Source organism: Hemibagrus wyckioides, linkage group LG24 (genome assembly GCF_019097595.1).
Source record: "Hemibagrus wyckioides isolate EC202008001 linkage group LG24, SWU_Hwy_1.0, whole genome shotgun sequence".
In the NCBI taxonomy this organism is placed as follows: Eukaryota; Metazoa; Chordata; class Actinopteri; order Siluriformes; family Bagridae; genus Hemibagrus; species Hemibagrus wyckioides.
This window is the reverse complement of record NC_080733.1, coordinates 8,186,503-8,200,059: the sequence shown is the minus strand read 5'-3', so window position 1 is coordinate 8,200,059 and position 13,557 is coordinate 8,186,503. Positions and strand designations below refer to the sequence as shown.

General features: G+C 39.4%; 1 protein-coding gene across 3 annotated transcripts; it reads right to left on the bottom strand.

Annotated features, from left to right (window-relative positions):
• Positions 1-8,177, bottom strand: LOC131344845 (kinesin heavy chain-like). 3 transcript variants are annotated; one of them, XM_058377342.1, is made up of 13 exons: positions 8,124-8,177; positions 6,308-7,093; positions 5,937-6,044; positions 5,707-5,766; positions 5,240-5,462; positions 4,864-4,969; positions 4,186-4,387; positions 4,004-4,078; positions 3,758-3,916; positions 1,571-1,636; positions 1,404-1,460; positions 1,029-1,142; positions 7-200 (listed from the first exon to the last, which is right to left on the bottom strand). In XM_058377342.1, exons 2-10 carry the CDS (start codon positions 6,644-6,646, stop codon positions 1,601-1,603), a joined length of 1,308 nt encoding a protein of 435 aa, XP_058233325.1. In that variant the 5' UTR covers positions 6,647-7,093; positions 8,124-8,177; the 3' UTR covers positions 7-200; positions 1,029-1,142; positions 1,404-1,460; positions 1,571-1,600. The 3 variants fall into 3 exon arrangements, with proteins under 3 accessions (XP_058233324.1, XP_058233325.1, XP_058233326.1); XM_058377341.1 differs by having other exon boundaries at positions 1-1,142; XM_058377343.1 differs by lacking the exons at positions 7-200; positions 1,029-1,142; positions 1,404-1,460; positions 1,571-1,636 and adding an exon at positions 2,838-3,115.
• Positions 8,178-13,557: the final 5,380 nt, after the last annotated feature.

Here is a 13,557-nt window from a genome sequence, read left to right as displayed (position 1 = left end):
TTTCCTCATGACATTGTGGCATTTGTTGTTTAAGTGTCTCTCATCACCCCTGACAATTTAGAGGGTAAAACAGAACAGAAGCTGACATTACAATTATTTCAAAGTGTTTATTCTTTCATTGAATTATTTCTGTCGGGAACGTAGATTCTCTGGCAAGGATTCCTTAGGGTACCATTGCTTTTCCTTCTTTATGCCTGTACCTGGAATTGAGAGATACAATGTCAGAGGGTCAGTGATCATTACAGCAATGTGTTTTTGAGCACACAATGACATTTTAACAACACTTTACCAATTAGGTTCTGTACTTATTTTATTATTATTTATATTAGGGATGTGTGGATATTGGGATGATACTATAATCAACAATTAGTGCCTTCTTGTAGCGGATACCGGATATTAATAACCAATATATGTACTTTTCTTTTTATTTTAAAGATTATACTCCATATCTAAAAAGTTTAGAAGTCAGTGATTAATTTTACATAGCCATGACACAGGTAAATCAGACATGACAATTATTGTAAACATAGTTGGTATTTAAAACAAGGGAAGTTTCTTTCCATTTTATTTTTGAACCTTAGATTTCTAAACTAGATTTTTCCCAATGTGCACACACACACAGAGTTGCTTTGCTAGCTCAGTACACTTATAGCTAGTTCACAACTAGCTGTAAATTATGTGCTACACAGCTAGCAACATCACACTCCTCCACAGTCTTAGCCATAGTGTGAGCTTTGATCAGGTATGAGAGTCATCACAATATTGCACAGAGCCAACAAAGCAACATTAGAAAAGTAGCAGTGACATGGGAGACCATAACAGAACTCTAAATGCTCAAAGAGCTGGATGGAGTCTCTGAGCCTCCACAAGTGAAAATCATTGGTCATCGGGAGCAATAAAAACTCTTCATCTTGTCTGTGATGGCTTTAGCATTTGTACTGCCATTTTAAGTCCCTTCTGGACAAATCCATCTGCTGCTGCTTATGTTTTCTTTCTAATGCTCGCTAAACCATTTGTAAAGAGATTACAGTTAGTGGACTCGCTCATCAGAACCACAGCTCTCTTCCTCCCTGGTTTGCTCCACGCTCCCCTCTGTAGACGATCTCTCATCGGACTTGTCCAAGTTAGTCCACTGCCTCACCCTGGAGAAGTAAAAAGGCTGATGTTTAACTACGGAAGCATAACGTGTAGGTGAACTGAAGGTGGATTATGGTCTTAGGAATATAAGGAAATTACGATTTATGATTTCCTTAAAAGAAGTAAAACTAAGCAGAATAAGGGTAAAACAAGACACTTGTGTTACTCATTGTTTCCTATAGTTACTGTTCTTGTTACAATACTTTCCACCTATACATGTTATTATTATAGCCATGATACAAACTACTGACAAAAATGAGCTTTACCTCCTGTTGCACTTTGGAGCGGGGACACTTGGAGGCTTAGGCAATACCGGAATGGATCTGAGAGCATCCAGAAAAAAAGAAAAAGAAGCCCAGGACAGAGTTAATTTATAGTACTCAGTCATGTAGAATACATTAAAATGGATTTAAAGCTCAAAATGCAAACATACGGTCCAGGAGTACTCATGCTGACAGGACGATCACAGGAGAGGCAGTTGAACTTTGTCAAACACTCTCTGTTAGGAAGAGGGAGAAAAAAATACATTAATGTGAAGACATGGTAGAAGAAGAAGAGAACGGGAATAATATGATTCCAAGGTTTGACAAGTCAAAACACTGGCTGCTGTATTTTTATGTACTACATTCTGCAAATAGATTTTATCTATAAAAAAGCACAACAAAAGAGCATGCCAATTATCTGGTCTGGAGAAAGGTTTTATATCTATATCATTTTTATATATCGATATAGTGCTAGCTAATACAGGGCCAAAAGTAACAGGGCAGAACCAATCAGTCTCAAAATCTACTGTGGAATTCATCATATGCCATAGACAAATAAAATGAAAATGTCCCTGCAACAGCAGCACATGGCTGTTAATCACCAAAGCTGTATCTCTGAAAATGTAGGATCCAAAAGTACAGTTGAAAAAGGGTTGGACAGTTTATTGGTCGTTATTAGGTACTAAATTTGGCCTGCAATCACATAGTTTAACCAGAAAACGGTGAACACAATGGCATAGGTGAAACTATGCTGGCTTTAAATGGGGCAAGCACATAATGTACATGTGAGCAGGAAGCATGGAGCTTTAATTAAAAAGAAAAGCATCATAATATAGAAGCATCTTTCAGAGTGTGGCTAAAGAGGGAGAAGCTATAAAGGAGTTTAAGTTTTTAAAGAACATTTAGTGTTCTTTTTGCTCTAGCATACGATTTACCTTACAGCGGACTTATTGACTGAAATCAAATGTGCTAGACCAGGGGTGTCAAACTCATTTTAAGGTGAGGGCCAGATGAGAAGAAATGTGACCATGTGCGGGCCGAATCTCCCTTTTTTTTTTTTAAATCATAGTGCACCAAATTACAAATTAATTTGCAAAAAAAAAAACCTAGAAAGACACAATATTCTGTAAAACTGCATTTAATAAGTCCTCAGAAACTGTTCATTAACACTCATTCCTTTTTGAAAATAAAATGTTGTCTAAGTAATGGCAATCAAAACCCTTTCCTTTGAACATGAATATTATTTGTCATACTTTTTAGTAATGAGAAAATAAGAAATAAAAAAATGCTACAGACTCTGTACAGACAGTTACATTAAATATGAAGCTATAGGCTACAATATAATTTACAAACTACAAAAACACTTCACAATTTTAAAAAACTGCCTTTAACATATTTAACAACTCAATAGCTTATATGTAAAAAAAAAAAATAATATACAAAATAAATTCTTTATGGTTAATGCAAATGAAAAATTAAAAAAAAAAAAATCATTCACTTTGGATATGAACATTAACTATACACCAGAAATGAGAACTTTTCTTTAACAAATAAAAATCTAGATTGCATTTGTAATGCATTAAGTTAGACATACGCACGTATACATACGTACGATTTTAATTCCTGCTTCCTGACTTCTCTTTTCTTCGACCAGTGCATCAACATCAGCAACCAGTTTTTGAGCCGTCGCCACTCTCATTATGTCATTGAGATGTCTGTGTGTGAGTCGAGAGCGCAGGTTGGACTTGTTAATGTTCATTACAGAAAATGCCTGCTCACAGAGATATGTCGTCCCTCGGCTTGTGAGCAGATTAAACATACCGGCTTGCCGTTGACCTCACAGAAGAAATACTTCTCTTTCCATTTCTCCTGAAACATCCGCCCTTCCAGATCAATTTTTCTTTTTTTGGACATTTTTAAAATTGCGGGTGCTTTCCACACATCTTCAATTAGCCGCCGCTTTAGAATGCGCATGCGTGTTAGAGGTTCCGGCAGAAGCGCAATAGGAGCGCAATTAAATGATCAATGATAAAATAAAAAAAATGAATAAAACCAAACAATATTGCAGCGAATACCATAGACTTTATTTAATACTACTACTACTAATAATAATGATAAAAAAGATTTAATGTTTAATATTATTTATTCAAATCATCCAGCGGGCCGTATTGTACGCCTTAGTGGGCCGTATTCGGCCTGCGGGCCGTATGTTTGACACCCCTGTGCTAGACCAAGCAATCACTAAACAATTTTGACAGGAACGGTAAACCTGTACAATTATATCTTAGCAACCTGTTCTTCCTCAGGCCCAACAAAAAAAGGTTTTTCATGTTAAGTCACAGATCTGCTCTGTTTACCTTGCAGTCTAGATCCTGGAAAATCTTCTCATTGGCATTTTGACAGGTCTCCTTATAGTCACAGAAGTTGCAGTAAAGATCCCGTAACTTCTTCTTCAGCTTGGCTGCTGCTGTATCATGCAGGAGGACCTTGTTCTCCAGTGTCTGCATGTCCGCTCTCTGAATGAGGGAGAAAAATTTCACCCACTGAAAGTGACATTGGATGGACTTTGTATTTGATAATGTGTTACAATTTAGGACACTCACAATGTCTTCAACAATTTTTGTGATCTCCTTGTCTGCCATCTTCTCATCCCGCTCCTTCATAATCTTGTACAGCTCCTGAGAGACAAGCATATTATTACATGTATTTTTCTGTGTGTATAATAGTGGTACTCTAATGCCAGTGCCGTATTTTCCGTGACTAATACAAACTCAGTATTCCTTACCTGGGTTTGACTTTGTCCCTGCTTCTGATGCTTCAGCAGCTTGTTGGTGGTTCTGTGGAGCTTCTCACATTCAGCCTGTAGTTTCAGAACAGCCTCCTGTGCATCCTGCATTTCCTTCTCTGAGCTTTCCTTCTGTTCGCTGAGTGCCAGCATTTCCTGCTTCACATTTTGGAGCTCCTCATGCAGGCTCTGCACTTCATTCCTGTCAAAGTGTATATTACAGTGTAAGAAAGATTGTGAGGATGTATTTAGTAGACAATTGTGGAACGGAGGATTCTACAATTGTTTTTTTTTTACTATCAGCTCAGGTTTTTACATACATACATATTTCTCATAACATTAATGTAACTTTGCTAACCATTCTACAACTTTTTTTACTACCTGTTCAGATTTTCAAGTATTTTTTAAATACTTCTCTTGGAAGGTTCATTATGGTTAGAAAGACTGGTGTATAATCCCACCCACAGACAGTTGTGGAATTGATTACACAGATTACACAGAGTTAAAGGTTACAAGTACACATGTATTGTACAACTAGCTAATATTTTAATTTGCATCTATATAAAAATACTTCCTCAGATTCTTAGATAGAAAATGTAAATGTTAACATTTCCGAGTAAGAGAAGGATCTACAACTGTTCCCACTGTTGCTTCCTGTAGCCTGAGAATGGAATTTACCTGAGGTCAGCTGTTTGCAGATGAGGCTGCTGCTCCGATCCACTGATATTGTCTCTGCCCTGGCTGACTGTCACCTGAAACTCCTCCAGCATATTTTCTATTTCTCCTAAGCAAAAAAATTCAAATACAGAACAATTAATACATGCTTCCAATACCCAGATTTGGACCAGCTACATATGCACAGCAGGAAAAGGGGCTTAAATATCAGACAAATCACAGTATATGAATTGTGTTCTTTTAATGTTTTAATCTATAAGACTTCTGTAATTAGTCTTTTAAACATAGTTGTCAAACTGTAGTTTATGAAATTCATATTATACAGTTATATGCCAATATGCTGCCATTTTTGGCCTCAGTAGTTGCATAAGCATGTCACCTTCCAGGCGCACCACACGAGCCTCCAGGCTCTTCTGCGTCTCCTTTAGTTGAACTACGTCCAGCAGAGCTTTGGGTGACTCTGGGTCCTGCTCAACCCCACTGTAGACCTGGGACAGGGCTCCATCAGATACGTTTGTCAAAGAGTCTCTTAGGGTAGGAGAGACATTAATCCCTCTACTTGTATCTGAGAACCCGGTGTCAGTGATGCTGTCTTTCAGTTCCTGTATGGAAATGGATCATATATCCACCATTATGTCATCTTGAGAGGACACGATTCTCTAAATTAAGACTACATGCAATGCAATCAAATCTAGCATTTGTTTGCTAAACATCTCGGCTGGTATGTTATGTTCATTTCGGTAAATTATCACATTCTATTCAATCTGTTTTAATTAAGCAGGGTTTTATAAAGTACGAGTTATTCAAACTACACAAATTGCACACAGTGCTAATCCATCATCTTACCTTCAACATGTTTTGTCTCTCGATGACGAGAGCCGCTCGCATGTCTTCCATAGTCACACACTGCATAAACAAGATAATGAACAGGTTCAGCTTTTGTTGCATTTTACTGTTTTCTGTCACCTGTGTTACACTCTGTGTAAATGAACAGACTTCAGTATGAACTGATGTTCTCACTTTGACTATGTGGAATGTATTCGATAAAAAGAAGTGAAGTATATGTATGTGCTCACCTGATTAAGCTGATTTTGGAGTGTCTCCATTTCTTTCTTCAGCATGTTTATCTCCTCCCTGAGCTCCTGATTCTCTTTATTCTTTGATTTTTGCATCAGACTTGTAGACTGAGAATGGAAAATATGGGCCTTCAGATACTTATTAAGGTTTCAGTTTAAGTTTCTACACTAAGATTTCTCAGACAGAATGTTATACATTTCAACATCACAGTGACTAACAGTAAAATAGTAAAGTTTAATGTGGAGGCTAATTTAAACAACATGTAAAACGGGGTAGAAAACATTACAGGTATTTGTGTAGTATTAGATTTCTGCTGAACAATAAGAGGAGATCCAGATGTTAGAAGAATGGCTAAAGAATGAGGTCTTACCTTGGACACTGCTTGCTCCAATTGTTTGCTCGTGTCTGAGATGGAGAGGCTCAGCGGCTGCGACTCATCTTCATCCCAGCCGACGTCCGCTGTCTCTCTCCTGTCCACGGTCTCCATCCTGTCCCCTCTCTCCATCCTGTCCGCTCTCTCCATCCTATCCGCTCTCTCTCCCTCCTGTCCGCTCTCTCCATCCTGTCCCCTCTCTCTCCCTCCTGTCCGCTCTCTCCATCCTGTCCCCTCTCTCTCCCTCCTGTCCGCTCTCTCCATCCTGTCCCCTTTCTCCATCCTGTCCGCTCTCTCCATCCTGGCCGCTGTCACCCCACTGCCCGCTCTCTCCATCTCGGCACCACGCCGGTTTTTTAACCCGAGCAGTAGACCTCGTAGAGCTTTGAGGTCCAGGACGCTCTTTTTACTGCCCGGGATAGACGTGTCCAACAAGTCTAGCAGAGTTTTTTTTTTTTGGCTTTTTTTTTATGGTGTTGGGAGTTCATTACAGTTCTGTCTCTTGAACATGAAAATGAAAATGCTTGCATATGAAGCTAATACTGACGCGTTGATACTCTGATGTAAGGTTCTGTTCTAACCCAGATAGCAAAATAGGTCTGGCCCACACAATGCACTTACACTTGGCCCAGATGCCGCAAAGAATGACAGTCCTTTGCTGGCCCATATCTGGTTTGCCAGAGATGGGCGATGCATGGGCCAGCACTGGGCCACACTGCTGGTTCCTTTCCATATCACTTACACCCCTGTTCCACTTGAAAAGTGAAAAGTTGAAATACAGCCCTGCAGGAGAAAAGAAAATTTAAGATGAATTGTAATAAGTAATAAATGATAAATATTGATTATTTACATATTTTTAAAGATACAATAGATGAGTGGTTCTCAAACATTTCCAAGTCAACAACCCCCACATTGATATGCATGTAGCGGAGGACCCTCATATGACAGGGTATGGTGCCAGGGACCCCCCCAGATGATTTGTGGTATTAAAATTTGGAACATTTTTGAAAACTGTTAAGATTTCAAAACAAAGCAATGTGAGACACTTATTAATGTTCAAATACAGCCCTGCAATGCAAATAAAATATAAAAACTGAGGCAACTTAATAATAAACTACATAAAATGCAGCATATACACACACACACACACACACATATATATATATATATATATATATATATACACACATACATATACATAATATATATATATAGTGGTCCTCGAACAAACCTAGTCAATAGTGAGGATCCGTGTCCCCGTGCTCTCGGAAGCCAACGAGAATATGGAGTCAAGCCGTGCAGGTCGTGTACGAGTCTATCGCGACATTTGTTTTGTTATCGCTTTACGGACAGTGCGCGTGCAGTTTTTATTCCCGCTTCACAGACGAAGCGGGAATAATTGGCGGGAAAAATACGCTAGCTACTTTGACTGTGTGTTATAACTCGACAATCCCGTCCAACTATCGTGGGAATGTGGGAATATTATATAATGAAATTATTATATAATATTAATATAATGTTCCTCCTTTCTATAGCCGGGCAACTATTGTTTAAACATCTAAACAGAATTCCAGCATAGAAGCTAACGATCTGTCCCACAGACTCCGGCCACCCAAAATACAAAAACCGTTTGCTCACTTCAGGGCTTCATTACCAGATATTGCACGGAGTGAGTGACGTTTCTCACAAAGCTTCTCTTCAACATTATATGAAACTCGGACAGTCCAGCTTCCCCGTTCAAATGAAATACAGTTTAAGCTACAACTTGTTTCTTTAAAATATTCTGTAAAGATTAATAATACCGTGTACTCACCTCTCTGTTCTCTCTGCTCAAAACAGCGTATCCGATTCAGATCGCACTTCGAAGTAGCAGGAGCCAATGAGAGCGTAGGAATCGGGATCACATGTTGAGCGGCGGCCAATGAGAGCGAAGAACAAGATCGGTTGGTTGTCGTCAGTGGTTTGAAGCGCTCGACACGGCGTATCGTCTCCGCCCATCACTACTTTTCAGAATAATGAGAGTTTTAATATCTCAGCACACCGTCCTGCAATTCAATAGGTATAAGACCAGGGCCATTTTATTCACTTTTTCAAGCCATTTTTATTCACTTAATAAAAATAAAACAGAAATAAACGTTTTCTGTCAGTGTTGGAGCATGTGATGTGGTGTGAGTTTGAATGCACAAAATTGAAATAAACTCTGAAAGAGCTGAATTAGTGTGAGACACCACATAGAAAACATATGGGCAACATCAGCTCAATCACAATCGGGCCACATCTGTCAGGGACAGATCTGGGCCACATAAACCAAACCATACCCGGGCCACATCTGTCAGGGACAGATCTGGACCACATGAACCAAACCATAACCAGGCCACATCTGGCAGGGACAGATCTGGGCCACATGAACCAAACCATAACTGGGCCACATCTGGCATGGACAGATCTGGGCCACATAAACCAAACCATAACTGGGCCACCTCTGGCATGGACAGACCTGGGCCACATAAACCAAACCATAACCGGGCCACATCTGGCATGGACAGATCTGGGCCACATAAACCAAACCATAACCGGGCAACATCTGGCATGCCATCATATAAACAGTGCCATCACTGCCAGACCTGGTCCGCATCTGGTTGACATACCACTTGCCATACCAGCAATCAGCCGGCAGTGCCGGCTTAATGCCAGATCTGGCCCCGACCCGTCTGCTATGTGGGAAGGTTCTGTTCTGTTGCGTAATAAATTCGAATGTGTTACTATAGAGACCTGACCTGACAAGAACATTAAAACACTTCAACACCAAACCCTTAAATCACTCATGTCTGCCATGTCGAGACAAAAAGCGGCTAAGCTGCTAACTAGCTAGGTCAGTTTTTCTAACGAAGTTTATAACAGCTTGTTGCAGCAATAAACAAACATAAAAATGAAGGAATGAACACACATTACACTTTATAGTTACAATTTACTATGTTTACCAATGATTACTGCTTTGTTTTTCATCTGTCCCCTGTTTGTCATGAGCAGTAAAACTGACCACTGTTCTTACAAATTCTCCAGGTCCTGCACATTTTATTTATTTATTTTTTGCTACATATTTTGACCCCTTTTCAGCGGTGACTATATAATTTTTAGGTACATCTTTTCACACTTAGGTCAACTGAGAGACTCGTACACAACTATTTCAGAAGGTGCAAACGTTCATGAATGTTCAAGAAAGCAACACAAAACATTAAGATCCAGGGTAGACTGTTATTATTTCAGTCTATAACTTCATTCAGTCACACAAAAGGAAGAAAGTTGCTGGTCAGTCATCCTATAATGGGGTCAAACAAGAAATCACCTTAGTAGGGATCAAACCATGATGTTGTTGTGAACAGGGCAGAGGGTAAATGAGAGAGCAAAATAAATGAGAAATACAGAAATACATCTATGACATAATTTCCCCAAATTCATGTGTGACCATGCGGTTGATATGTCTGTCCAGGGTAAAAAGAAAAAAGCCAGATTGTAATGCAGTATAAAGTGTAATGAGAGGGTGATCTGTGAGTGGATTATAAGGATAAGTAAACATCACGGTCAATATTATTTACACACAAACAAATACTGACACATATCCATGCAGTAATTTATTTGATTTTTCTTATTGTAGTGAAAAGGAAAGATGCACAATAAACTGTTCTATGGTAAAAACAAAGCTCTGATTCCTCAGCCAGAGAAATCAGAAATAGAGGACAATGAAAGCAATAAATGTAGAGGATCTTTTTTTTTGGAACATCTCTTTATGTTCCAGGGCATGCAGGCTGCACTGATGATGATGATGATGATGATGATGATGATGAACCTGATGATGTACAAACAGTAATAGCTTAGTGACACAGACATTGCTTGTAGGAAGACAGGAGGTAAAACACAGCTCATGTGTATCCCAGATCAGACTCCAGATGCACTGACCAGCACCAAGGATCCAGATATCCAAATCTTGTGAGCGAGTCCCATCAAAACCTACTGAGTCTTCACTTCCAGGAGCACACTCACCTTCCAATCTCCTTGTCAGTTGATTTCTCCCTTAATGTTTGTTGTCTGCTGTGTGTGAGGATGCTAGGTCTACTGCTACACCTGCAAGATTTTTAAGTTGATATTGACCTAGCCATTCTTTTTTTGCGTAAACAAGCCATTCTCTAACCATTCTTCTAACATCTGGTACCAGGTCCAGTCAGTCCAGAGCCAAACACAAAGACACAGGTGAATGACAGGGACTATCCTAAGTTACAGTGCAAGCCATGACCTTGCTATCCTGGGGCCAATAGTAGGACTCCAACGTCTAGCTTATGAATTCTGTTAACTTTGATCAGCATCAGCAATAAAGGTACAAAGGTGCACAGTGCATGGTGGACTAGTGCACTTTGTCCCAGTGGCCTGTCCTTAGATGAGTTTCACTTGCATATGTCTGGGGTGATTTAATGAATAATCTTTGTAAGTCCTGTGGCAGCATGGCATTGATTTTATCTGATAACTTTAGCTCATGGAAAAGGAGGGCTTTTACAAACCAGCCCTGTAGAGCCATACAGGTACCAGCCTCCTTGTTCTAAACAGGTTTGTTGAGTAAAATCCTGTGTTTTAAACTGTGGGACATACTTACATTTTGGACCCTTATAAGGCGGAAGACGAGCATGCCACCTCGTCTGCCAGGTCAATATCAACTTAAAAATCTTGCAGATGTAGCAGTAGACCTAGCATCCTCACACAGCAGACAACAAACATAAAGGGAGAACTCAGCCCACAAGGAGATTGCAAGGTGAGTGTGCTCCTGGAAGTGAAGACTCAGTAGGTTTTGATGGGACTCGCTCACCAGATTTGGATATCTGGATCCTTCACTTTCTTGGAAAGAATCAGCATGCACACAGAAAAGCACCCAAGATGTTTGTACTACCTGTGACTTTTAGGGGGGTTTAGTTAGAACATTACATGCGGCATCATATCTTTAGAATACCAAGGTTTTCTTTTAAGTGTTTTCAATCCTTTGTCTGTGGGCCGTTTTTATTTTGTTTGTTTTTTTGGTAAAATGTAAAATCAAAAGCATAGTATTCATCAGTTTGTGCAGGATGATGATTTGGATGAATCAGAATAATGTTCTGTTCTGTAAATGATGCAGGTTAAAAAATAAATGTAAAAGAACATTTTAAATAGTTTCACACTGCGTAACAGCTTATGATAATGGGACATTTAAAAAATTACTTGAAATTTTTTAATAATACAGCCTCTTGTGTGCATACTTTCCATCAAAGTCAAGTTGGAAATCATCCAAAACTGGTGATCGACTCCTATCAAAATCTATCAAGTCTCCTCTTTCAGAAGCCATCAAGCAGAAGTCATGGCTGATTCTAATGGAAGCCAAGATCAACTGATTAAACTGCTGATATCAGGTGTGGCTCCAGCTTCATTGGTATGAAAACTTGATGATCAACAAGCTATAACCAACAGTTTAGAATACTTAACATAATTCAAAACAACTTCAAAACAAGCTGTCTGAGCAGTCTACTGGGCAGAAATGGTTCCTAAATGTCCTACATTTCCATGAGCCAAAGGTACTAGATATAATTAATGCCATTTAGGATTCTGAACATAACACATGCTATGTTCAATCACCCCAAAATGTAGACATATGCATCTGTCTGTAGTCCAGCATGTAATGTGCCCCTTTACTGCTGCCCTTTACTAGATTATGGAGTCCAACTCCAAGATGATAAGCTCATGGCTTCCACCGTAACTTATGATAGTACCAGTCAGTCATCTGTGTGTGTGCATTTGGCCATGGACTGACTGGATCCGGTGCCTGATATCCATTCTGTTAGAGAGCATGCACAATGGCAAACCCTACTGTTACTGTTATCAATCACCAAAGTGAGAGAACTGCCTGCTCAGTTTACATGCATTGGAGGCCAGATGGACAGACCTTCTGACTAAACTCAGGTCAAGGTCACATTTTACTTATCAACTAACCTCAGAACAATCTGACCAGTATGTACACTATCGTACTATTTATATTGAACAGTGATCCTTAAACCAAGCGTTAATCTATCATTTCCATAGTCTTCACATGAATGATGTTCGTTTTGGACTTCCCCATCGGAACCACAGCTGTCTCCCTCTTTGGTTTATTTGTAAGAGATCTCTCAGACTGGCCCAAGTTAGTACACAGTCTCAGCCTGGCGGTGTAAAATGGCTGAAGATTAACTACTGAAGCATAAATTGAAAGTGGATTATGGGCTGAGAAAGTAGAATTTGTTTCCTTAGGATATAAAGTTACAATAAGACGTAAGGGATCTCTTGCTAACATCTTGATGCCAGCAAAATGGGGACGAAGCACAATATTAGGCAGGTCATAATGTTATGCCTGACCGGTGTAAATTACACGTGAAAACTTTAACCAGTAAGCGAGGTAAGCAATACCAAGTAGCCTATATAAATCATATAGTACTTATTACTCTTCTATCATATATTGTATGGTCTGTCTATAACCATTAAGATTTTAACGTTATTGTTACATCTTTTCAAATGCGCCCCCCATGATTCATGAATAGTGGAACGTTCCTATCTTACTGCACATGCGCGAGATTCCCATACCTGGAATCCCCCAATCCAAGTCCGCCCCTGAGCATAATAAGCATGCTTGGTTAAAATTGGTGGCAAATATTGAAATTTTTGAAAACCACAGAAGTTTACTGGCAAATATGACATACGGCCTTACATACGGCGGTGAAAAATACTTAGATGTCCTCTCCTTATTAAAAATTCGACACTCATGGTCGACGTTTCTTTTCTTTGGTCCATTTATTGTTAAACCTGGGCTCAATGCAATAGCAAACGTGAAGAATGAATATCTGTGTAGCAAAAGTCAGTAGTGTTTGGAGTGCGCCATCTAGTGGAATCAACTGAAACGCAGGGTATTGCAGGAAAAAGGAGAAATGAATGCGGTTTTTTGGACAATATTGTAAATATTTGACGGGCAGGATTAAACAGCTGTATAGATTGGCCACCGTTGCTTTAACCAAAAATGGTAAACACAAGTGTCACGGAAGAAAAGAAAAGAACAAAACAAAACTCTAGATTATCTCATACATTATGATTCTAACCTGACTAACCAAAACAAATCATCATCATTAACATGCCCTGCCTAGCTACACTTACTACCCAAACCAAAACGTACAGGGGTGGCGATCACTCCTTGCCTAGTGTGTCTA

Bases quoted from the DNA above. Each gene is read 5' to 3' on its own strand.
- LOC131344845 (XM_058377341.1), bottom strand. From the start codon at position 6,646: ATGGAGAGAGCGGGCAGTGGGGTGACAGCGGCCAGGATGGAGAGAGCG. The intron at 5,767-5,936 runs GTGAGCACATAC...TTGTTTATGCAG, and splicing joins TCCAAAATCAGCTTAATCAG to TGTGTGACTATGGAAGACAT. The intron at 4,970-5,239 runs GTGACATGCTTA...TTTTTTGCTTAG, and splicing joins TCGTGTGGTGCGCCTGGAAG to GAGAAATAGAAAATATGCTG.